Genomic DNA, 26,183 nt, shown 5'->3' on the forward strand with positions numbered 1-26,183 from the left:
AGCTTAAGTTACGAGGGATAGACGGCTGGAAGCATTCACTCGATGTCTGGTGTGTTAAGACCGGAGGGAGCACTGTGCTCGCCTCGACTGCTTCACGAACCCTGACGAACGACCGAGACCGGGTTGGCTCAGGCACGCAATTTGTGACGTCCGAAAGCGATCTTCTCTCTCGTATGGTCATTGATAGAGTTTATTGAAGTTTCTAATCCGGACTATGACCAGTCCGGACCTTCCAGAGGGAGTCCCTGCACTCAACATTGGCCGTGAGGCCCACAGACGGGCATCGTCCCACAATAACCACGATGTGGTCCGGACTTTAGACTTCTGAGAGTATGTTTTTTTTTTCCTGGGCCGAGAATTCCCTAGAAAGGTTAACTGTCGCTTCCATCCTTGGATGATTCGCAATTGGGACGCCTCTCTTTCGCATAGGGGCTGCTTTTGAAGTCATGTCGTGGGCATGTGGGGTCTGGGGTCTTTCGGGAGATCGTCAGCTTTATGTGGAGTGGTGATCCGGGTAAGTGGATCACGGTTCCGTCGGAAGCAAGGGATACGACTGCTCTGCTGTGGGCCTCCACTCTGAGCAAATGCTTGGCCACAGTTTGCTATCTCTTGAGATTATCCAGTTTGAACAGTTCAGTAAGAATAGTCGCACGAGTTATGTTGCCAACGGCGACTGTCTATCGACTTTTAGAAGGCAAAGAAGGGGGCCAGTCTCGCAGATAGCGAGAAGAAGGGAAGAAAGAAAAGAAGACATGCATCAGATCAAAGCAACGACTCCCAGTACAGCCATGCTACCCGTCGGCGTCCCCCGTAATATTCGACCGTAGTCTGCCAACATCGTCGCGAGGCATTCAAACCCTTCAACTATCCCGGTCGTCATTTCTAATATTTCCAGGCGGACCCTTCGACCTATCCTTGCCTACTTTACCAAGGATCTGTAGACAACGAACCTTGATCGCAGCCTTAGGGCCTTCAAAGTAGGTTTATCATGGAGGTACAGACGAACGCAGGTCCTGGGCTAATCTGACCGAGACCTGATGTTGCCTAAGAAGGCCATTATCACTGCGTGCCGAATAATTAAAGTTTCCCTGCTCGCATTCGCAATTGCAGAATTCGCCTGGTAAAACCCGACTCTATGAGTGACAAATATCGACCTGTTCATACCCACTTCGTATCCTCATAAAGCAACTATCACGTCAAACCTTTCAATCCAACCAACTCGACGTCCTCCATTTCTGCTGGGCTCTCAACCGGTCTCTTTGCCCTTGGTTTCTTGATAATCTCCGACTGTCTTAGGTGCACCTTCTTTTTGTATTTCTTTTCGTTCTACAAGTTGTTCCCGTTGCTGGAGATACAACACCTGCCAAAGCCACATCTTCTGAATCATTGATTGAGAACCAACTAATTTGATAGACATTCCTATGAGCTATCAAATAGTTCACACGAGCATGCATTGCTGCTCTCGGGTCCTGCATATTCTGGTCACTTCAGTGGTAGCCACAGACACTGTCTGTGCCTGAAAACGGAACCATATTCGATCGTATGCTGTTTAGACTACTATCAAGCTACAAGCTTCTGAAAAAGCTTTATCCTCTATACCCACATGTTAACAAAAAGCATTTGAAGTAGTCTTTTTTATTCATGGATTCCAGTTCAAAATCTGGAAACGAGTGACAGAGTGAAGCGTGATGAAGTGTGCCCGTGTTACGCGATTGTACAGTGACATGTAATAAGTCTGAGATCACCACACAATGTGCCACCTTGAATGGGTGAGGCCAGACTTACTACATGTCACTATAGATAAGCTCAAATCACACCTGTATCTATAACCTAACTTTAAAGCCTATCGAGACCTTAACGAGAGAGTAGACCTATGCCATGGAGTACTTACACTGTAGTGTAACGACTGCTGAATACTATTACGTCTGGGAAGCTATATTGATATGGTTCATGGTATCTTATTAACTATACCTAGCTGTTTACTTGCCGTATTGCTAGCTTATGATACCCAGACCCTCTTCTACTTTTCTTCACAGACTCTTGAGCTTGTCCAGACTTACTACTTGCCAGCCTTTCAATGTTTGATATATTGCTATTCGCATTCAATCAATCGCCAGCTGCAATACGAGATTCGAAGAAAAACAACTTAACAGCGACGGACCGCACTCAGTTATGGTATCTATGGTTTCGGTTGTGTGGCATTACCTGATCCCGAGGTACCATCAAAGTGGTGTACGGTTCCTAATACTTCCGTACAACACTTTCCAATGTAAGGAATTTAAAGGCTGTGAGATCAATATTATGGCTTTCATTTTAAAGCCTTTGGAAGAAGGAAGACCAGCTATCGGCGTCCCAGGTTCCGATTTTTGTTATTCGCCAAGCCCATAAATTACTGTTGTACCAACATCGCGCAGAAACTCCGATTGCCAGTCAAGCGACCAGCGTACGGGGTAATATAGATAAGAAAGCATAGATGCTCACTCAATTACCGGTCATCTTACTTCAAGCATTGGACGTCTTCGACTGCTCTTCAAATGTCATCAGACCCGGGCCCCCATGGCGATGCCATCTTTGCTGTCGTAGCTCCATGTGCCACAACTATTATAGCTATCAACACGTCCTAATGGCTGTCCATTGCGCGTTAGGCAGTATAGAAAATGTGGTCAAAGATATCATTACTCTGTTTCCTCTCGAGGCGCTTCAACTTCTACGGTGGCTGAGGTGTATCTGAGGATGGCCCGACGACTCCCGACGAGGGGCGAGAATTCTCGTCCCGCTCCGAGTCCATCATTTTCAGTTTCCCTCGCCTGAACGTCGCCCACTACAGCTCGTCGCGTGTTTGGGACACAGGGGCATATAATTTCATATCTCGAACCATAAAGACCATACGTGCCTCATCTCGTTTATGCACGGGGGCCCCTCATCTCTAACTCATTCCAGATTGAGATAGCTCGCCTCGAACACCTCGCAGATGCCCTCCTGGGCCGAAAACTCGCATGTTACGTTGTAGTACTTACTCGACGCCCGGGCGGAGAAGTGTCTTCGCTTTCAGACAGTGGGACAGCAGTAACCGGTACTTTAGGGTCATGTCCGCTTTTGTGAATCAAAGGTTCAGAGTCCTCATTCGGATAATATTCCCAATATGACGTCCTTCACGAAGGCGTAGGCCTCAGTGTAAGCACGCCCTTGATGACTTGCTTGTATTAGAGTTCAAGAAATTCTGCGTCAGCATTGTCGACAAGCGGCCGGGCTGAAGCGTTTAATACTTCTTAGGGAGCGTACTCATCGTTTGCATCGCGTTTCGTTGATCCCTCTTACGTGGAGAGAACAACAGACGGACAAAGGTGGCGATGGCGTCTCGACCGACTTCCCCTCATATTTGACTTCGTCGTGCGACGAATCCCACAAAAACGCTAAAAAAGGAAAAGAAAAAAGAGCCTTTGCCGAGCCCAGCAGGCAGTCACAAATAACTTTGACACCAGATCGGCAATGCAACGGCCCTAGGTTCGGAGGCCCAAAGCCTCACATAATCCCGTCGGCATCCGATTACTAGCTGTCGATGAGATGATTAGGCTGTAAGAGAGTGTGAAGGCGCGGTCAGCCCTGGGGCCAGCCCAACTAGGTCGGGCAGCTTCATCAGGCGCGAAGTGCTTGAACTGACCGGAAGTCTGCCCATTGGACGAGATGGCACACCACCCAGTGTGCTACACAGACCCTGGGTTAATGCCCAGGGAATCAGAATAATTCGGGGTTTGAAATATCCAGAAGTTAGATTCGGCAACGTTTGATTCATCCGTGTCCAGAGGCGTCGTGGTGGGGAGAAGATGGAACGGCCGCACTCATCAGTCACAAACAAGAAACATTCAGTCCCGCGAAGAATTGGCTACATGTAAAAGTGAATGAGAGGATAAGAGAATCCCGTCGTTCGGGGCTAGAATCAACTTGTCTAATGGGCATAGGTTGCAGAATCATGTTGGAAATGTTGGAAATGTTGGATTAATCCTAAGTGAATTCTCTCTCCTGTCGCGGGTATAATAACCTCTTCTCCCGAGCACGCAATTGTGCTAGATATTACCAAAAGAAACATTACATAACGCCGACATACCAGCGCACATGGCACCACCCTCCAAGCGTCCTCTCGTAGTACTGAGGAAACACTAGCCTAATACATGGGAAGTTTTTTTGCAACACCCGAGTACTGCCACCAGGACATGCAGGTATTTAAACTGCGGTGCTTTGCATCTCGCCAAAATGGGAACCTGTCTAGAAACAAGTTTAAAGCCCATTGCTAGGCCCCGCGCCACCGATGTGGCCGTGGTCACCATCGTGCTGTCCATTGCGGGTCTTGGGCTGGCCCGGCTCACGGATGTGCAGGCCCAGCGCCGTTGGGTCAATGTTCCTGTGACCCCAGAGCAAGATCAGGCCGAAGCCGGGCTTGGCCAGCACATCGAGGATGCCGTAAAGGACGGCCTCGGAATTCGGGTGGATGAGGTTACCGCCCTCCGCCAAACCCCAGGCAATCGGGTAGATGAACCACAAGAAGATGGTGAGCACGCCGCAGTTTCGGTACGTGGTGCTGACATGGCCGCCCAGTGAGGCGGCGTGTCGGCGTCCGTCGATGACGAGTGCATAAATAACATAGAAGAAGGCCAACATGCCGAAGACCCAGTAGCCCCACTTGTAGCTCGTGCTTGTGAGGGCACCGACAAGGCCCGTAACGATCATGGCCTCGTCGGCGAGCAGGGCGATGAGGATGCTGGGCCAGGGGAGACCGGCCGTGAGGAAGAGGTCGAGCAGCAGCAGCGGCGTGGTAATGGCCCAGTCAATGTACCTCACGTAGAAGATCTCGCGCGTGCCGGTGCCGTTCGGGCCGAGTATGTCGTTGCTACGCGGGAACTCGACCTGGATGGGCACTTGGCCCAGGCCAGCGCCCATAGAAAAGTATGATATGCAAGCGACAAAGGTGATGGATGCCGTGATGTAATGGAACAGGCGATGCGTCTCGCGCTTGGCGAAGCCCATGCCCAAGAATATGACGGTAGTTATGGCCATGATGGCGCAGATGGCAAAGTACCAGTCCGAGCCACGCGTCGTGATGCCCAGGTCGGCCTTCTGGCCGACGCGGTTGTTGGTGAGGATAGCTTGGTTGCCTGCCATTTTGGCGGTAGTTTCCTGGCTCAGTTGAGTGTGTGTATGTGTCTGTGTGTGTGTCGAAGCTTGCGGGTGGTCAGAAAACTGATGTCAGGTGCAGCTTTGGTGTCTGCCAGCCAACTGGTGATGGATAACTGTGACTGTGAATACCTAGGTAAGATTAGCTGAGAGAGTAGGGGGCCTGGTACATACAATATATCTCTTCTCTTGTCTCTCGACACCTCAGACTTAGCCCCAAGCGAGGGCGATTCCAACAGCCCCTGCCGGTTGGTCCGTATCTAGTTCCATCTCATGATTCCCTGGAACGTGAGGGGAAAAGCAAGAAGTGTGGCATTGAGATTGTCACGAAAGCCAGATGACGTTTAGACTCGAATCAACGACCGACCGGGAGCCGTAGATGGCGAACGATAGGTCAGGACGACGATGGGGGGTCGAGAGTCGACAACACCACCATTCCCCATCTGGAAGCAGTAGGTAGGTAGCTCGCACGGTAGACCGAAACCAACCGCTGCGACACCCTCGCAGATGAGACTTGGCCAAACGCGAGCCAAGGCGGGCACCCCAGACGGGGTCGAAAGCTTAGCTGGCGCGCGTTCCCTGTTAATCGTCCGGGGTTGTTGACGGAATGTTTGGATCACAGCGTGACGCAGAGGCGTATTCCTGCTCTGCATCAGCTTGGAAGCGGGGTCCGGCGAATTGGATCGGTCGAGTGAAACCTCAGACCGTGCAGCTCAGAGATGGATCCATGGCGATGAGTTTATCTAGACAGCCCCGGTTTCTGGGTGCCGAGCGGAGAAAATGACGGCTACTGACTGACTGACTGATTGTACAGCAACGGCGGCAAAAACGAAAACGATGCCAGTTGGGCCGGAATGTCTGGGCCATCCCCACTAAGCCATTGTTTGTAAGTCGTTAATGGCATGGAGTTACAATGCCGAATCTGTAAGCGCAGAGAGAAAAGCGAAGAGAGTAAAGAAAGAAAAAAGAGATTTCATATCGATGAAGTCACCACTTTCGCCCGGGATTGCACCGGATGCTTCCCCACAAAGCCGGATCTAGCGCCGGCAAATGAGTGGCAGTGCCGGAACAACAGGCAAAACTATACTAGTCGTCCACGTTCCTTTGATACAACGGCACAACGGCCTGCTAGTCTCATTTAGACCACTTTTGAAAGCTATGGCACACGTAGGAAGGTAAAACTGCTTGCCATATGGTTTGTCGATTGCCAAGCCAGTAATCCGATCTGGTTTGCCCTATACTTGTGTCAAGATGGGGTCTGGTGACCACACGCCGAGTGCTTGTGGGTTACATTAGGTTGTCAATCTCCTCCAGCCGAACTTGCGCCTGAAAGTCTCTTTCTTCGAGCGGGGAGAGTTGGCAAAAGTGTTGCGGCCCATCCTTGTATGGAATTCCAGATGGCCATCCCCATTGCGGTCACCTCAGGCTAGGCTTTCTGATGCCCCTCTCATGCAGACAGTTCAAACCATCTCCAAACCAAACCAAACCATGCCTGAGCTGGGCAGTATACTAATTGCGCCCCGGTAGGTTGACTGGGGAAAAGAGTGCCCGAGCACCTCCGAACCCCCGAGCGCTGCTTCGTCCAATGTCGTCATACTGCAACACCAACTAATGAAACCCCAACGGCAGTTTTGGTATCGTTTTGGTTCATGGTTTTTCAGGCTGGCGATCTAGGTTTCTATGCAACCATTAAATCATCTTGAAGAACCACAAACGGAGAGGAGCCATTGTTCATCTTGGATACGTACCTCGGCTTGCGGTGATTTGCCCCGACATGTCCGCGTTGCGCAGCTGGCGCAGATGGTTAACTAAGCTTGGAAGCCTTTCACATTCTTCCTTCGTCGTGTCACGACGCTGATATTTTCTCCTGATCACTGAGAACAAAAGTCGCATATCGTGGGAACGGTCTTGCGTAATCACGCATCGTTTCTCGACACCACCATGGATATGAGTCCTCGCATGGAAGAGGTGGCAGGAGAAACAGTTGAGACCCGTCACCCGTCAGTATCTACTCTACTGTTATCTCCACCTCGGGCTAACAACATCTTTCGATAGTTATCTGTCAGGCAACTTTGCGCCAATCCAGTCATGTCTGCCATTGACGCCATGTTCATATGAGGGAACGATACCACTGGACCTCGCGGGGGGGCAGTACGTTCGCAATGGCGGTAATCCTGTAACAAATGATGACCAGACCCGAGCTGCACATTGGTTTGATGGCGACGGCATGCTGAGTGGCGTTTTATTCCGCCGTGTTGGCGAGAAAGATGCTACGATTCAGCCGGAGTTTGTCAACCAATATTTGTTGACCGACGTTTACTGCCATGCGAAGAGCAACAAGTACCTGCGCCGACCTGTTGTGCCAAGTATTGCGACGTTGGTAAATCCCACCACGAGTATGCTTCGCATCGTATTCGAGGTTTTCCGCACCGTCTTCTTCGTCATGATCTCTCGCCTTCCTGGATTTGGTCGTCCGATCAAGAAGATTAGTGTTGCGAACACCAACGTAATATTCCACAACGGGCGCGCGCTGGCCACTTGCGAAAGTGGTCCACCCCTGAGATTTTCGTTGCCGAGTCTGGAGACTATTGGCTGGTTCAATGGGAGGACGGCCGAGAACGAGTCGATTCATGGCAACGAGAGCGGGTTTGGCGGCACAGGCGTCAAGTCCTTCATGAGGGAATGGACGACCGCGCACCCTAGGGTCGACCCGGTGACTAAAGAGCTCATCACATTTCATGCGACGTTTGTCAAGCCGTTCGTTCGTTGCTCCGTCGTACCGCCGACGTCAAAGCCCTTCAGCGGCTGCCAGCCCATGTTCGACGCGCCAGTTCCAGGAATCGAATCGCCAAAGATGATGCATGACTTCGGGGTGTCGAGACGTCACACTGTCATCATGGACCTTCCGCTCTCTCTGGATACGATGAACCTACTACGGGGGATTCCTAGTTTGTCATATGATTCCGCCGGCAAGTCGCGCTTTGGGGTGTTCCCGCGATACCGACCAGATGCCGTTGAGTGGTTCGAGACAAACCCTTGCACAATCTTCCACACCGCCAACTGCTGGGATACGATACTACCAGAAATTGATAACAACAGCCCTGGGATGTCAGTGAATCTCGTTGCGTGTCGCCTAACATCGGCGGCCATGGTCTTCAGCGCTGGCAACCTACCAACGCCTGAGGTGAAACCTGTGCCTCCTGAGTATGCGGAAGAGGAGCAGTGTCGGCTATATTACTATAACTTTCCACTGTCGAATAAAGCTGGCGTCCAATACAACATCAGACACCAGTGGGCTCTGTCCGCCATTTCCCTTGAGTTTCCGTCTGTCGCTCCGGCATACTCAATGCAGGAAGCTCGGTATGTCTATGGGTGCTCGACGGGCGAGGCATCTTATTCCGTGGCCCTTGGCAAGGCAGCAAAGATTGACCACTTGGCCAAGTTGGATGTTCAAACGCTCATTGCAAGGGGTCTAGCAAAGCCACCACAGCCTGTTAAGGGATGTGTAGACATGCGGAATGTTCATCAAATTCTGACTAGCAAGGACCCGAAAGACCCCATCAAACTTTTCCGGATGCCCGATGGATGGTACGCTCAAGAGCCGCGCTTCGTTCCTCGAAAACAGCCTCGGTCCGAAGACGACGGATGGTTGTTGGTATATGCGTTCAATGAGGCCCAGCTCGATGAGACAGGAGAATGCCTCCCAGATGCAGTGAGTGAGTTATGGATCATCGATGCGAAGGGCATGAAAGAAGTGGTCGCGCGGGTCAAACTGCCACAGCGGGTGCCATACGGCTTGCACGGAACCTGGTTCAGTGAGGATGAGATTAATGAGCAAATGCCATTCATTCAGACAAGGGGAATGGCGCAGCAATAGCCATTGTGCCTTCTAGCACCCGACCAGGCAATACTCGGGGATGAAGTGGGCTAGTTGGATGTTTGCATATGATACCATAGTCTTTCCAGTAATTAAGTAGTTGAAGTAAAAGTTAGGCATCATTCAACACGGTTAGTTGTATCGAGCTCACCTGTAGGATTTTCGATGTCAACATGGACCGGGAAAAGTTGCATGATAACTGGCACGATACTGTTGTCCGGACCCGAGAATGGAGCCGTGTGAGCCAGGCACGGGGAACCCGTGAGCGGTCACTGAAGCTAACCAAGCCGGTTGCTTTTGCTTGTCCGATGGAAGTAGAAGAGACTGGACAAATCGCGGCTGACAAGCACCACGGGAGAGTATTCCCTGAAGCTGGAAGCACTCCATCACTAGGTCAGTCACGCGAGATAGTGCTGGCACGAAGGCCGAGGAGCTCGGTCCTCCGACCTGAGATTCAAATCCGCTCCGATGGTGTAACTGGCCAATGCAATCGGTGCAATAGCTGGCCGCGCTAACATGCACGATACAACGGCTAGAGAAAGCGGAAACGTGACGTGTCCCCTCACAGCAGAGGCAAGCTTACTGCTCCGGATGCCGCGGGCGTCGTTCAGTGGACCACTCGTTACGAGGCTTCGGGGCAACATTCGGTCTCATCTGTTGTGTCGCCCAACTGTCATAGGGGCATGGTGTCAAAACCCTAGATGTAGGGCTTTTTTTGCTTCGCGGAGACAGATCTGATGGTGCTGAAATACGCAAGGAAGTATCAGGACCCCCGTTACACGCCATGCGCGCGATCAATATCAGCTCGTCTGGACCCGGCAGTGATGTGGGAACGAACACTGGGCTTGGCTCGCGACATATCGTGGCTGTGTCGGCTTGAGGCGTTCGGATGACATACCGTCTGCTTTATCAAGCCGCCGACATCAGCACGAAGTAGACCGTGCCTACCTACCTAGTGTGTGGCCGGTGCATCGGCCCTCGGGGCGGTTAGTGGCTGGGCTATGCAATGAAAGGAGCATAGTTGATGTGGTTTGTGTTGTTTCTGCCTGCCTTAGTCAACGCCAACGGCAAGCCCGACGACTGCTGTGAACATTGACCACCTACCCGTCCCGCTTTCGCTAGGTACGTGGGTTCTTCGGTTGAGTGACATTGTCGGCTCGAGTGCCCTGGATTAAGGGTCTGAGGCTTCAAGAGGGGGAGAGGGGGTCCTATGCTGCGTACCTATCCGTAGAGGCTGGCGCCATGCCCCCCCTCACCGCTTCTACTTGCCGGCGATGGGGCATGTCTAGGTTGCCCAACGCACTGGGAAGCGCCCCTCCTAGGCGTTGAGGCTCACGGGCGGAAAATCGTCAATCTCAACGTCCCTTGCCGCAGCCGCCAGGCAGTCTTCGCTACGACTTCTTCCGACGAGTGGTTGTTGTGTTGATGCCCAGACATTTCGCGAGCGCCGAGAAATGACCCCGCAGGGCAGTGCTGGACGGCAGCGAGGTATCAGTGAAAGGCGTGGCGACATTTCGGCGTCCAGATGTCATCTTTTGGCTTCCGAGACCGCGAAGGTGTTACCCGGACCCATATCAGGCCATCGCGTGTACGGATAATGAGAAAGCGTGCGGTGGACCGCAGTTAGTAAGACGCTTCCCCGCGTCTTCCCGAGCGAGACGCATTTCCCCTCTTCTTCCCCAAGGTTCCCCAGCATTGCACGGGGCCCATCGTTCGTGTGAGCGCGGCGCGAAGTGCCCGTTGTCCCTTCTGGCCTCTCGTCCTGGCTCTATTTCCGGTCATCCGAGCCCTTTGAGGGAGGGGGGGGCCCCCACACTTGTCATCGTGCGGCGGACAGATCTAAGCTCCGTAGATGGAGCCGTCAGATTGGCGCAAAATTTGGGGGCAATTAAGCTTAGCAGATGCAAAACGGGGCTGCTGCACGTGCGGATCGCCGCCCGATACGTGGCAGACGGGAACAGGAATGACTGGGTAACGACTTTAAGTCTCTGTCAAGAAGTGCGAAGCATTGTACACGCTTCGTCGCATGCGATTTCCTCCTTGGCCACGAAGCTGATTCTGTGAGAGCAACATGAAGCAAGCAACGACAACGATTCGTCGCGACGTGATAGTGTTTGGCACAAGGTCCTGTGACCAGATTGTACTTCGTTGTGGGTGCATACATGCTGATGGGTCATGTCGTCCAGATGAACCGTCATTGAGCCTGGGCGTCTTCTTCTTGATGTTTGGGCATGCTCGGTCTGTTTGTGCAGCAAGGTGCAAGTCCGCTTGGTTTCTCAGAAGGCTTCCCGCAGGGCAAGGCAACGGAGAGTGATTCAAGGGTGGACCCAGCAGCGGCGTATCGCTGGGGTGCAGTATTGAAAGCTGCCGACTCCAGTCAGTAGTGCATTCGTACATCTCGTTCTGGCCGACATAGTTGCAGTGTCTTGGCTTGGGCAGCCATCGTGCCGACGAATTGAAGAGACGGCCAAGCTCGACTCCTCAGGCAGGTCATTCTCTCATGCTTGCTGCCCATGTCAGTCAGTCGGTTTCAGGACATTTTTGACCTTGCCAAGCAGAGGTGCCAAACAGGAAAGCAGGGTCGGTGATGCCTGTGGAACCTACTGTTAGTGCTGTTAGTGGTCTTGGCCGGGTTGCGTAACGCGATTCGATGAGGAGTCTCAATATCACCCAAAAGGGGTCATGTGCCATGATGCATCTCCAGGACCATGTGCGCGTAGCTTTTCCCGTTCGACGTCTCGACCATGCCGACCCAGAGCCAAGACTGCAAGTATGGGGCTCGGTGCTCGGTGCTCGGTGGAGGAGTGGAAACAATGATTCCGCACCGCGGTGGACCATGGCAGCACCAGATATGCGCCAGAACAACAATGCGATGCAGGCACTCACTCGGTTTCGGAAAAGCGCATTGAAGAGTGGGGGGGATGGAGGGCAGACAGAGCAGACAAAGCCTGCCAGTCAGTCAGTCAGCAATGCAATGAATCAGCCAAGCTTGGGGGGGGGGGGGATGTGCCGTGTGCTCACCTACCATTTCAGGGGGCGGCGGCAGCAGTCAGTCATTAGCTAGCTATTATTGGCAGCGATGGAGTGGAAACCAATTCCTTGAAAAAAAAGAGGCATGACCATGATCAGACCATATGGTTTCTTCAAGAAACCATGGATTGGATTTGCCCGATATGTTTGCGCATCGAAACGGGTACGGTTTGGGCAGTCGGTGCAAGTGATGCTGCTGATGACGACGGCGACGGTTAAACGCTTGACGACTGTTTGATGATGAGTGGCGGCAGCGCCTGGGGCAAGCCGGATGGACGGGAGCAAGGTAAGGCGAGAGGGGTTTCCTTGGATGATGGAGGACGGAAGACGGAAACCAGGGCACGAGGCAGATGTTGTCGGTATGATGTCGATCGTCACGAAGAGTGGGTAAGCTTGGCGCGGGCCGACGAGCTGGTCAGTCCGGAAAGGCGCAAAGGTCTCTCTCTCCCCCGTCCATTGATAAGTATCTGGACGGACCGTGACAGAGAAGGAATGTCGTCTGATGTGCTCTGAGTACCTGGGTAGGTAGGTGGGAACTTGAGGACAGGAGTATGTACACGACGAAGCGAAGTACTCTATAAAGGAAAGGTACCTGTCACATAGGAAGCGTATACCGGTCGCAGGTACACTAGAGTAGGCACCTACCCAAGTACCTGACCTAGCAAAATGAGTAGGTAGGTACCTATCTTACTTGGTGTTGCTTACAACACGTTCGCGTGCTTTTATTCGGCAGTCTGGACCTGCCAAACGTGGATGACTGATGCGGAAAGCATTTTGTTGGAAACAGCAGCAACAACGTTTCTTCCCATCGGTGCTTGCTTCCCTCTCTGTTCTGGAACGGAGTCTAATGGTAGTGGTGGGGGCAGGCAAGGGCTTTGGCGCAACTCGCCAAGAGCCGCGTGTCAGCACGACCAATCAGATAAGCCGGTGCTTCATGACTGATCTGACGAATGATCGAAGGGCAGTGATTGTGAGCAGCGCTGAACAATGATGGGCAGACGGAGAGATATCTGCCTACTTACCTAGGTACCTGACATCGTAGTTGTGCACACATAATAATGATACATATAGCGGGAAGGCAACGGGAAACATCTTTACCTCGCGTTGATTGTTGAATGTCAAAGGAAGAGGGAGACGCTGGCAGGTGGTGCCGAACTTGACCTCATTAGACAGCGAGGTACGGATATACCTACTCACATACAGGTATACCTATATCCGTACAGGTACCAAAGTGCCCGGTTTGGACGACGGTTTGGCGGCTGGGCGGGATGGTTTAGACGAGTGGTTTGCACTGCCACTGTGGCCGCTCCCTCCTATCAGGTGGCCAGAAGCGTCCCAGCCCCGGTCGCTTCGGAGCGCCATGATTGGACGACAGGTTCTCTCCTTCCCTGATGATGACGACCAGCCCACTCTCGGCGGGCGCCAGTGCTTCTTGGCGGCGCCGCTGGCCTGCGTCTCCGTGTCGTGTCCTCTTCCAGCGGGAGCGCTTGCTTTGCCAGGTCCTGCCTGTTGTAGTGTAGCGGTTGCCACAGCACTGTTAGTGGGGGGGGCTGTGACAGTGATGCGCTATTGTATACATTTGCGCTGGTTGCGAACGCATTCGGCAGCATTGCAATACGCTACTACCTAGGTGCCTGACCTGGATACCTAGCGACAGTCATACTTTATCGGCTGTTTCCACTCGCTGCACAGCGCACCGGCGGAGCGGTTCTCCCACCTTCGCGAGGGGCGACTGACTACCTGAGTTCCTACAGACAAACAACACGTACACAGGCAGTAGCGGATGACGACGACATCCTGCCTCGTTGGGTTTGCCAATCTGTACCTGCCTGTATCGCGAAGAAGGGAAGGTGCGCATTGCATTGCGAGATACCCAAGGCAGGTAGGGAGGTGTAGGTAGGCATGCAGTATTAAGACAGGCAGGAAGTAAAACAGCAATCACCTATACCTTCCTTCCCTTCCGTTTCCGTTGCTTCTTTCTAACTATCGGCCTGTATCAACATACCTATCATCTAATGGTATGGTTTGCCGCCTTCTTCCCTCCCCTCGGCAACAGTCACCCCCGTTTCGGTTTGCCTTTCCTCCCGTCAAAACCATCAGCAAGCAACTTAAGACACGCCTTGGAATAGACCAAAACTCTGAGGCAATCGAGCTCGTCGCTGTCTGTAGGGTAGCTTGACTGCCAAGCCTCCTCCTGTCTGAACGACCCAGCTTCCGCATCGCTCTTACACCCACCCACTCAGTGAGCGGCTCCGGCAGAAAACATGCCCGGTATCTAGGCGGCGGGTGACAGTAGAGGCACGGTCACACTGACAAGGATAAGCCCGGTAGGGCGAACAGAAGGCTAAGAGACAGTGGTAACTAAAAGACTGATGAATCGATCATCTACCTATCTAGGTAGGTACCTTGTGGATACTTTGTCTTTGCATTCTCGGACCGCCCTGGATAAGTACCTCCTTCACGAAGTCCAGCCAACCATCTACCTGCCTAGGTAGGTATGCAGGTAGGTACCTAGGTACCTGGGGGACTTGCATGCTTCAGAGTTCCTACCGAAAGTCGACCAACCTACCCACCCTGTCTGTCTTCATGTCACTCACCCACCCATCTGCTAGGGAGCCCCCCCCCCAACTCACCACAGGGCAGCCGACACACCTTGAAGCTTGAAGCCAATCACGCAGTATTCCGATTACATAGTCCCGCCCTCGCTGAGGTCTATATGAATACCTGGAAACCTTTAGGAAAACAAAAATAAGACTATGATGGACCACTGGTGGAGGAGGTTTCTACTATATCGAGTATGGCCATCTGCCACATGAATTAGTTTCTCATCGCGTGGACAGGATTACTACGATGTTTTAAGCGAAGGGGTGACGTAGCTGGGGCAGATCCTTGGTGACAGAGTGCGGTTGGCAATAGTTTATTTCGCCAGTAAGGCCCCATTGTTCTGAGCCCAAGTCTTTTTACGCGTGTGCCCCGATGGATACTGACGTACGAGAGCTAACGCCCCCCCCCCCCCCCCTCCCACTCCATCTCACCTACAGGTATCTATACCACTGTATGTGTAATGTATATCAAATCACCGCATCCGAATCACCATGCAAAGTGCCTCCACTCATTCTCCATTCATCCATCGTTCCCCTCACTAACAGGTACGGCCCCAGCCCGGTACGGTACGGACAACGACGAGCCAAGACATACAGTCGCCCAGCGGATGCCACTTCGGCCCTCACTTCTTCGGTCCATCCACTCCAAATCCCGTTCGGTCGGAGCTATTTTTCAACCACCGCACCCGCGCCCGCGTCCCTGTATCCTCGCATCCCCCAGACTGTCGACCGATACGCATGTCTCCATCCTCTCCGTGTCTCTCTCTTTCTCTCTCTCTCTGTTCGTTCGTCTACCCCCCTTCCTTGGCATTCATACCATCCACCACAACTATAACTTAACGCCTTCCTCCTGCCACACCTGCCTCCCCTCTCCCTTCTTCTTCTTCTTCTTCTTTATCACCACCCCAAGCTCTTAGCTTGCACGTTCTCTCCCCCCCAACTCGCCCTTATAACCCACAACAGAACAAACCAGTGTTGGGCTTCATCACAGGCACCGACGCCACTCCCCCGACCTCACTAGAGCGCATTCTAGCAGTACCCTACCGATATCCGATGGGAGAACCCGAAGCCGTCAGGCGTGGTGAACACAGCACAACTGCCGCGGAAGTCAACCCCGAGCAGGACGAGCCGCCGTCTATACCGCGGCCCCCGCCCAATCCCAACACCGTCCTCCCTCACCGCCCTGCCCATAGTCTTCCCCTCGAAGAACTAGGTCTCTTTTGGCAGACCCATATTGAAAATGGCCTCTCAAAGGCCGATGCTTCTGCCCGTCTCCAACGGGACGGGCCTAATCGTATCGATGGCGCAAAGGGCCTATCCGTTTGGGAGATTGTCATGAGGCAAATCTCCAACAGTCTGACGCTTGTCCTCGTGATCGTCACTATTCTATCCTTTGCCATCCAAGATTACATTGAGGGAGGTGTCGTCACCGCCGTCATCGTTCTCAACATTGTTGTGGGGTGAGTTCTTCTGTTCTGTCCCTTTTTGAACCCTCGTGTCCACAGTGTCTTGCTTCGACCTCCCGTCTTCTCTGCTACTTCACCTCTCGGCCTCCAACCTGCCCTCCCTGTCCGAGCCACGTCGGTTCGCCTGCTTTGTTAAGCCGCTACGCTGTGTGGTTGGTCAGTCGATTCGCGTGGGTGGCACACTACGCCGCCGTCTGCCACTGGGTTGGGTGACCACTGACCGCCCTGGTGGCACCCCACCAAGCTCTCTTCTGCAAGGATCTTGGCCGGGCGTGGCGCGCCATCAAAATCCCAGACCCCTGTCATTGCGCCCATCTCAACTTGCCCACCCACGACGTTCCACACACTTTGTCGTTCGACAACACCATGAACAATAGCGATCAAGAACCATGACTGACATCACCCTCACAGCTTTATCCAGGACTACAATGCCGAACAGACCATTCAGTCTCTGTACGCGCTGTCCGCCCCGACATGCAAGGTCATCCGCGACGGTGTCGCAGAGACCATCGAGGCCCAGAGCCTCGTCAAGGGCGATCTAGTCATGATCGCTGTCGGCGACGTCGTTCCAGCCGACCTCCGACTTGTCGACGGAATTAACCTCTCCATCGACGAAGCCCTCCTTACCGGCGAGTCGCTCCCCATCAGCAAGCACCCCGAGGCCATACTCGAGGACGCCGACATCCCCCTCGGCGACCGCCTCAACATGGTTTATTCCGCTACTACCGTTACTCGAGGACGCGCTCGCGGCATTGTCACCACTACCGGCATGGAGACCGAGGTGGGCAAGATCGCAATGATGCTCCGCACCACCCGCAAGCGGGACGAGAACGCCTCTCTGACCTCCCGCGCCATCACGCGCGTCAAGGCTGCCGGGAAGAGCATACTGGGTCTCGAGGGTACCCCCCTGCAGGTCAAGCTTAGCAAGTTCGCTCTTCTGCTGTTCGGCCTGGCTATTCTCCTTGCCATCATTGTCTTCTCCGTCAGCAGGTTCAACATTGACGACCAGGTCCTTATTTACGGTATCTGCGTCGGGGTTGCCGTCATTCCCGAGTCCCTTATTGCCGTCCTGACCATTACCATGGCTGTGGGCACCAAAGCCATGGCCTCCGGTAATGTCATTGTTCGTAAGCTGTCCTCCCTCGAAGCCGTCGGTGGTGTCACCAACATCTGCTCCGACAAGACCGGCACCCTTACCCAAGGTCGAATGATCACCCGAAAGATTTGGCTGGCCGAAGATACGACCGCCATCGTCGAGGGTACCACCGACCCTTATGACCCTACCAGCGGCAAAGTGCGTTGGCCTGGTTCGGCCTCGTCGAGCTCAGCCTCGAGCGGAACGTCGACTCCGACAGCCGAGAAGACTGACGACACTATCCAATCGTCGTCATTTGTCGCCTTCCTCAAGGCTATTGCCCTTTGCAACAACGCTGCTGTTACCGACGGCAAGACGTCCGCCTCTACCGACACTGAGTCCATGACTACCGCTACTGAAGTGCCGGTTGCGTGGTCCGCCATTGGCGAGCCCACTGAGATCGCCCTCCAGGTCTTCGCCATGCGTTATGGAAAGGGGAAGAACGACCTCGTCTCGTCTGAAAAGACCAAGATGTTGTACGAGTTCCCTTTTGATTCGTCTTGCAAACTCATGAGTGTCGTCTACGAATTCCCTGGAGCACCCCGTCAGGTCTTTACCAAGGGCGCTGTTGAGGTTATGGTCCAGCGCTTGGCTGAGTCCGAAGCTACCAAGGCAAGGATCGTCGCCAAGGCTGACGAGCTCGCCTCCGAGGGCCTGAGAGTCCTTTGTGTTGCACAGAGATTCCTCGATGACACCGACGACGCGAGCGAGAGAAACGAGGCTGAGTGCAAGCTTCGCTTCTTGGGTCTTGCAGGCTTATATGATCCTCCCCGCGTCGAGACTATTGGCGCAGTCAAGCAGTGCAACACTGCTGGCATTTCCGTCCACATGGTTACTGGTGATCATATCAAGACTGCAACTGCTATCGCCCACGAAGTTGGTATCCTCCGTGGCGGCGAGCAGCCCACGGCTGTGATGGCCGCCGGCGTATTCGACGCCATGTCGGACGAGGAAGTCGATGCGCTCGAGGCCCTCCCTCTGGTCATTGCTCGATGCAGCCCTATGACCAAGGTCAGAATGCTGGAGGCCATGTATCGCCGTAATGCCTACTGCATTATGACTGGTGACGGCGTCAACGACTCGCCTGCCCTCAAGAAAGCCCACGTCGGTATCGCCATGGGCAAGAGAGGCAGTGACGTTTCCAAGGAGGCAGCGGACATGGTCCTCACCGATGACAACTTCTCATCCATCGTCACCGCCATTAGGGAGGGTCGTCGTTTGTTTGATAACATTCAGAAGGTATGTCATGCTTTTGCCTGTGTGCTTTGACGGGCCATGCTAACCAACATCTAGTTTTTGCTCCATCTCCTCATTTCCAACATCTCCCAGGTCATCCTTCTCCTTATCGGCCTTTCCTTCAAGGATAGAAGTGGTACCTCCATTTTCCCTTTGTCTCCGTTGGAGATCCTCTGGGTCAACCTAATCACTTCTTCGTTCCTCGCTATCGGTCTGGGACTTGAGGAGGCGCAACCTGACATCCTCCTCCGTCCACCCCATAGTCTTCGGATTGGCGTCTTTACCTTCGACCTGATCCGGGACAAGATGATTTACGGCTTCTTCATGGGCTCGCTATGTTTGGCTGCGTTCACGTCCGTCGCGTACGGTCCTGGCGCTGGCGACCTCGGTAGCCACTGCAACGACGGATGGAATGAATCTTGTGGCGTTGTCTTCAGGGCTCGCTCCACCGTCTACGCCACCCTTAGCTTCTTGCTCTTGGTCACTGCCTGGGAGGTCAAGCACTTCCAGCGCAGTCTGTTCAACATGAACCCCGAGTTGTGGACCGGCCCCACCGCTGTCTTCAAGACCATCTTCAAGAACCGCTTCCTCTTTTGGGCTGTCACCGGTGGCTTCGTCATGACCTTCCCTGTCATCTACCTTCCCGTGGTCAACCGCGCCGTCTTCAAACACGACATGATTTCTTGGGAGTGGGGTATCGTCATCGCCTGCCTGGTTGTCTATATTGCTCTCATCGAGTGTTGGAAGGCCGTGAAGCGTCACTTGGGGCTTGGACTTATGGCACGCATTCCCAACGAACAGGTCTAATCCTGAACATCAGAATGAGACAGACGTTTTTGCTATAATGCACATGCTTCTGTGCGGGCTGGAGGGAAAAGAAGGAGGGTACAGGGAGTCTTCTCAATAGCGCTCCGGTGCCAATTATTTGGGAATCATGTCCGGACCCAACATGGAAATTAGATAGATTGGGGCTATTCAACATCAGCCTGGCAGGCTCTCGGGCTTTGGTGGTAGTTACGTTCACTACACTCGTTTAGAACCCTTTTTATATCCATTAGGCTTAGGCTGTTGAGTATTTGCTCCAGCCACGGTAGCAATTAATCGAGTTCCCCTCGCCGAGTTCGATCCACCCTCATGATTCTCCTTCCTCCTTCGTGACGTTCCACGTTTGTGCCCTAGTTGCCTTGTACAACCTCTTGTGTCTTCCTCTCGTTCCTTTCCCGCTCAACCTGTTTCTTGTACTCAACCCAATCATCACTCCGTGGAAAGGGAAACTCGGGCACCGCAACGCCCAGGATCTCACACAGAGGCCCCCACCCGTCGCCGGGATGATACTCCAGGAACCTCCTCCCGCCCGCCTTGAGAGCGCGCACCTCCTCATGGTGCCTCTCGAAATATGCCCTCCCATTCTTTTCAAAGTCGTCATCCCAGCACGCGGCGTGGTAGGCGTTGGCCAGCACCTCCATGGGCGATCTCCTCTCCGGGTCGCGATGGCGGTGCGCGTGGATAAGGGTGTCTCTCATCGAGGCGTCCCAGGCCTCGAAGGGGCGGGTCGTGTGGATGATGAGGCAGTCGGGGTAGGCCTCGGCGAGGGCGGTGGGGAAGAGGGCGGGGGGGAAGTCGGAGACGGCGGCGAAGCCGGACAGGAGGGCGTCCCACTGCGGGCGGGACCAGGGACGCGGGGGAGATGTTTGGGGGAGGTTATCGGCGATGGCGGAGATCCAGAGATCCTGGTGGGCGTTCTTGGAGACCTCCCGCATGTGGTAGACTGGTGAGATGGCAAGGTGGGCCAGGGCGTCGGCGAGGGCTGGGGAAGAATGAGTATCGCATCTTGGAAACGAGAAACCCATAATTTGAGTTTGTGGGATGCATACACTGAGTTCCTGTTCGGGGAAGCCCGAGAACAAGGACTTTCATATCGGGCATGGCGGGCGATGTTCGATGGCCTGCGAGCAGGTGTTTGCTTGCGGATGAGCCTGGCGCGTCAAAACGACTGTGGTGGTGATGGGGGGTTCCGGATTCCAATATAAACACATTGAACGGACCGGAAGTAAGCACGACTCCGGTTTCTACCGTCCGACTTGTCCCGCACCTGGGCGTCACGGGACGTGCTGTATTAGGCAGCTGCCTTGAAGCTCCTTGCCCTGGCATGATGACCTCTCCTGGCAGCCAACGCAGCATATATACACCGGGCGAGACCCAAGCCTCCATTTCACAGATGGGCACTAGTGCATCTTACACTCAAGTATGACCTATAAGACCTCGCTGCGATACAGGATCCAGCGCGGTGAGGCTGTTCGATGGTCGGGTGTCTCGTTTTGGGGCAATATAGGGGTTTCGATTTTCTATATGTGTATGGTTTCGACGTCCAACGCGTGCAAGTACATGATGAGGTGCGTTGCAAGTGGCTCTACTAGGAATAGCTTTGGGCTGTATTATTTTGCGGTCTTGAAATTTTGCCGAGTTTTATTTAAACGTTGAAGATACTTTTGTAAAGCTCATAAACCTTGTGTTGTTTCTTGCTTCAAAACTGATTCCATGTGAGTAGGCCTCGACGGCCCCAAGTTGACGAGCCTCAGGTTGGTGACTCTGTTCGAGACTTCAAGACCCGCGTGCTAGCCTCCAAGGTTCATCGATGTGTCAGGTCTTGTCACATAAGATTGTTAGTTGCGCCCTCATCTTGTAATGATTTCGAAAGTCAGACAAAATCGTCAGTGGTTGGCTTTTGTCCCTGTTGGTTTAATCACTGTGAAGGGATATCCTAATATCACGTAACAGATCGTGATTTAGAATAGTTGCTTGTTATATATTAGTTAGTTATAAAGTAAATCTAGACTTTTAGGTGGTATACTAGTAGTAAGGTAGATACTACTAAGGGAGGCAGTATATTACGTAAATATTACGTAACTACCTCCCCTAAAGCATACCTACTATATACTAACACTAGTAACTTTTTCTTTTATAGTAAAAGTTACTAGTGCCCTAGCTATCTAGATTACCCTTAAAAGCCCTAAAAACGTAATAAAAATTAAAACTCTAAAAGTATTACACTTCTTATAGTTATATACTATATATTTCTATATCCTTTATTTTTCCTTATAAATAGTATAGGCTTATACTAACTTATTTAGAGGTATTTCTCCTTAGCTATAGCTATTAAAGGTATATTCTTATATTAGTTAGATTTAACTACTACTATTATAGTCTAATTAGTTATATAACTTATAATTTATTTTTTACTATATACTTATTATAATTTATTATACTTATATAACCTAACTTTTTATATATATCTTAGCTTTATTATTTATAACTAAGCCCTTAAGTGCTTAATTTAGAGATACTTTTATAAATCTATTAGCTAGATTATTAGATCTAGTAATTTATTAGACTTTATAAAGCTTATATTACTTATAAGACTATCTTAATAATATAATATTAATTATAAAATACTTTTTCCTTATAGTTCTTAGCTTAACTAGGTATTTATAAAGTAAATATAAGTCTATATATATAATAGTTAGGATTAATAAGATATTAAGCTTTTTTATAACTATTATAATAGTTATAAAGAGGGCGTAAGCTATATTAATACCTATAACTATCTTATATACTTTAGATATAAAGACGCTTTAGGTAACTTATTTAGACTTTATAGATAAGAAATAAAGAATATTACTATAAAAAGAAAACTTAGTTTAGTTATTATTAACTTTTTTATTTATAAAAAAGATAATAAATCCTAACTATAAAGTTATATTATAATTATTAGTAAATAATCTATTTATAAATATAAATAGCTTAGCTAATATAAGATCTAAAGAAATAAATTATAAACTATAGTTAAGTAAGCTTATTTATTATTATAGTTAATAGTTAAGGTCTTTAATTACCTTATTATCTAGCTTTTTATATTAGGCTATAATAAAAAGATTATAGTACGCTTTAGGCTAGTAAATAGAGGTAATATATACTCCTTATGCCTATTACTAAATAAAATCTTAGTAGGCTATAAGTAACTTTATATTAATTAATTATAGCTTTACTTCTTACCTTTTTTAGTAAAGTATAATAAAAGTGTTTATAGTAAATATAACTATAATAATTTTATTATTAAAGGTAAGTAGTTAGTTAATAGTAAGAAATAACTTATCCTTTATAGTAAATTTTACTTTAGTTAGTTCTTTATTCTCTTAGTTAGAAAATAAAAAGTCTATTAGGCTAATAGTATTATTTATTTATATACTAATAAGTATAAAGTGTAGATTTTTACTAAATAATAGAAGAAAGTAAGGGTTATATATAATAAAGACTATCTAGAGATTTTTTTTATAGTAATAGTTATAAGTAGCCTACTAGTATATACCTACCTTAGTAATCTTATATAGAGGCTTAATAACCTTTATAATAGTATTATTAGGGTACTTATAATAGATTTAGGCTAGAAGTTTAGTATAAATAGTATAGTTAAAGTAGGAAGTAGATTAAATATAGGCTTATATAATATTATATAGCTATATAACTTTACTATTAATAAGAAAGGAAAAGGCTAGTATAAAGATAAGCTACTAGCTAGCTTACTAGATAGTAAGTAACTAAGTAAAAATAGCCTCCTTACTATTATTAGTATAGCCTTAAATAATAAGGCGTAATTTCTTATAAGGCTTTTTATTAGTGCCTTTTACTTTATTTATAATCTATAATTTAAAAATTTACTTATATAGCTAAAGTTAGTTAATTATAGTAAATTTAAAGACGCCTTATATAATAAGGCTGTTAATCTTAGTAGCTACTAATTACTTAAATAGCTTACTAGGTGCTATAATAACGCCTTTTTTATATAGTTAGATTATAAAGGTTTAATAAGCTTTTTTTTTTACTAAAAGGAAGGTAGTATAAGGTATATTAGTCTCTTATAGTAAAGTGTATTTTATAAGGATTTTTCTAGCTTATTAAGGTTATATAATAATAGGATTATTAGCCTATAGCTACTACCTTAAACTAGTTATAATAATAATAGTATCTTTAGTAGGCTTATTACTATAATTACTATTATTATTTAAGATAAATAGAAGACGTTACTTAGCTAAGCCTTTTTCTTTATTATTTACTATATAGTATAACTTAACTAATATAGATTAGAAAATATAAAGGCTATTAATATTAATAGTAAAGTCTTTACTTTAAGTAGTAAGTAACTTATATAGGCTAGACTAACCTCTTTTTTTACACTAGATATAGACGTTACTACCTAAAGGCAGATCCTTTATTATAAAGGTATTTAGGCTATTATAGGTAGTAAGAGCCTTATTAATTTACTATATTACGTTATATTTATAAAGATCTTTAGTTACCTTATAGATAGCTATTACACGTTAGATTATCTTAAGTAAAGAAGTAAAGTTAGTAGTTATATAGAGGTAGGCACTAAATACTAGTAAGGTAGGTATAAGGCTATTTAGGCTAGTAGTATTATTAATTACTTTAGCTACACTTTAAAGTGTAAATTTATAGTTAATAGATAAGTACTCTCTATAGATTATCTTATATATTTATTAAAGTATAGTATAGTATCTCTTAACCCTCTTAACGCTATAATAGGCTTTAATAGGTATAATCTTAACCTTAACGCCTATTATATAGGCTTTATATAAAAATTTAGTTAAAATAAAGTTCTATTTTATATTAGTAATAATTAATTTAAAGGCCCTTAGTAGATATTAATTTAGTAGTAATAAAGTGCCTCTTATATAGTTTTTACTAAAATATTATAAAGAAAGTAGGCTATATTAAAGGTAGTAGTAGTATTAACTATATAAAGTATAAAGTTACTATTAAGGTATATTATATTAATAATAATTTTATAATTAAAGGAGTAGTTATTATATAAAGTAAATTAAAAACAAGAAGGTGCCTTACTATAGATTTAGTAGTAATAGTAGTACTTTATTAAGTGTTTAATTACCTTTATTCTAACCTTATAGCTAGCCTTATAAAGGATTTTATATAGCTAGTAAATTAATAAATAGCTAAACTATTAATAAAGGTAGTATAGCTTAACGTTAGTTAGGTAATAACTTATAAGGCTTTACTTAAGTAGGCTAAGTAGTATCTATAGGTAGCTTTATTTTTATTTAACTAGCACTAGAAGTTTACCTTATTAAAGAGTATTTATAAGGTTATTAAATTAAATTAATAGCTAATTTATATTAGCTAAGTAAAGTAAGAAAAGTATATTAGTAGGTATTATATAAAAGGTAATATACCTAAAAGGAGTTTTTACTATAATAGTACCTTATAAAGTAATAGTATTACTATTACTAAATCTAATCTTTACTTTACCTATAGCTATAGTATTAATAGTTATAGATAGTTAAATTTACTATAGTATAATAGCTTATAAGTAGCCTATAGTTAAATAACTTACTATACTTATATCTAGTAAAATACCTTAAAAGGTAGCTAATAAGTAATAATTTAGTATAAAGGTACTAAGTAACTTAGTAGAGGTACTATTAAGGTTAATTTTTATTAATTAGTAATAAATAGCTTAGTTAGTAAGGTTTATAGTAAGTGCCTTACTATCTACCTTAGAGCTTCTAAAGAATATAGTAGTAGTATAAAATACACTATTATCTTATTTTTTATTACTACTAATAATAAAGTAGGCCCCTTAAAGATACTACTAAAGATCCTTATTATTATTACTATCTTTATTTTCTCCTTCTTATAGATAGGTGCCTTTATAGCTAGTAAGGAAGGTGTTATATATAGTTAGTAAAGTATCTTTAATATAATAGTTACCTTTAAATTACTAGTACGCTTTACGTCTTTTATTAGTAGTATACTTTATTAACTAGTAACTAGGCTTATAGTAAATATAGCACTTTTTAGTATTATAGCTACTATTATTATTATTACTATTATAAAAGTGTAATAGACTATTAAAATTATAAAGAAGTATTAGTAATTATAGGTCTTATATTACATAGAAGCTAAATCTTAGAAAACTATTCTCCTATAATTTATAAGGCTATTACTAGCTAAATACGCCTTACTCCCTAAAACACTATACTAACCATAAGATAGTTAGGCAGCTGTTACTACCTAGTCTTAGGTAGCACCCTTTAGTTAAGCAGTTATTATCTTATAATAATTACACCTCCTCTTAAGCTACTTGTCCTTATGTAGCGTTTTAAGTTAAGTAAGTAGGGTTTCTAGATCCTTTTTATAGCGTTTCCTAGGCTAATATAGGCCTAGTCCCTAGGGAATTCCTAGCCTTAGTCTGTATACGCTTAAACCTTAGTTACTTACTAAGGTCTAAGTTTTTTTTTTACTTTTTCTTTTAATTTAGTTTATTTATATTATTATTACTAGGTATTTTTATATTTTTTACTTTTATAACTATCTTAATTTAATAATCTTTTATATATAACACCTTAGTTAGCTATTATTTTTTTATATTTTAATTTTATTTTAAGTTACTTTAGTATTTTACTTTACTTTACTTTACTTTATAATAATAAGTTACTAATTTAACCTTTATTAGGTAATATAGAACTCCTAGCGCTATTAAGATTACGCTATATAATAAATAGTTAAAGCCTTAGCTTAATACTATTATTACACTACGCACTATACTAGAGATTAATCCTTTACTACCTTTA

At 47.7% G+C, this 26,183-nt stretch overlaps 4 protein-coding genes across 4 annotated transcripts; 2 read left to right on the plus strand and 2 right to left on the minus strand.

The window, feature by feature from the left end:
* Positions 1-4,275: 4,275 nt before the first annotated feature.
* On the minus strand, positions 4,276-5,157 carry GLRG_11739 (bacteriorhodopsin; the record flags this gene model as incomplete). The annotated part of the gene is made up of 1 exon (XM_008102423.1): positions 4,276-5,157. The coding sequence occupies one exon, from the start codon at positions 5,155-5,157 to the stop codon at positions 4,276-4,278; it is 882 nt and encodes a 293-aa protein (XP_008100614.1).
* Positions 5,158-7,110: 1,953 nt separating this feature from the next.
* On the plus strand, positions 7,111-9,046 carry GLRG_11740 (retinal pigment epithelial membrane protein; the record flags this gene model as incomplete). The annotated part of the gene is made up of 2 exons (XM_008102424.1): positions 7,111-7,169; positions 7,225-9,046. 2 exons carry the CDS (start codon positions 7,111-7,113, stop codon positions 9,044-9,046), a joined length of 1,881 nt encoding a protein of 626 aa, XP_008100615.1.
* A 6,686-nt stretch (positions 9,047-15,732) lies between these two features.
* Positions 15,733-19,323, plus strand: GLRG_11741 (potassium/sodium efflux P-type ATPase; the record flags this gene model as incomplete). The annotated part of the gene is made up of 3 exons (XM_008102425.1): positions 15,733-16,139; positions 16,557-18,519; positions 18,574-19,323. 3 exons carry the CDS (start codon positions 15,733-15,735, stop codon positions 19,321-19,323), a joined length of 3,120 nt encoding a protein of 1,039 aa, XP_008100616.1.
* A 368-nt stretch (positions 19,324-19,691) lies between these two features.
* GLRG_11742 (uncharacterized protein) lies at positions 19,692-20,442 on the minus strand (the record flags this gene model as incomplete). The annotated part of the gene is made up of 2 exons (XM_008102426.1): positions 19,692-20,323; positions 20,391-20,442. The coding sequence occupies 2 exons, from the start codon at positions 20,440-20,442 to the stop codon at positions 19,692-19,694; spliced, it is 684 nt and encodes a 227-aa protein (XP_008100617.1).
* Positions 20,443-26,183: the final 5,741 nt, after the last annotated feature.

This window comes from Colletotrichum graminicola (genome assembly GCF_000149035.1).
Source record: "Colletotrichum graminicola M1.001 genomic scaffold supercont1.111, whole genome shotgun sequence".
NCBI classification, from domain to species: domain Eukaryota; kingdom Fungi; phylum Ascomycota; class Sordariomycetes; order Glomerellales; family Glomerellaceae; genus Colletotrichum; species Colletotrichum graminicola.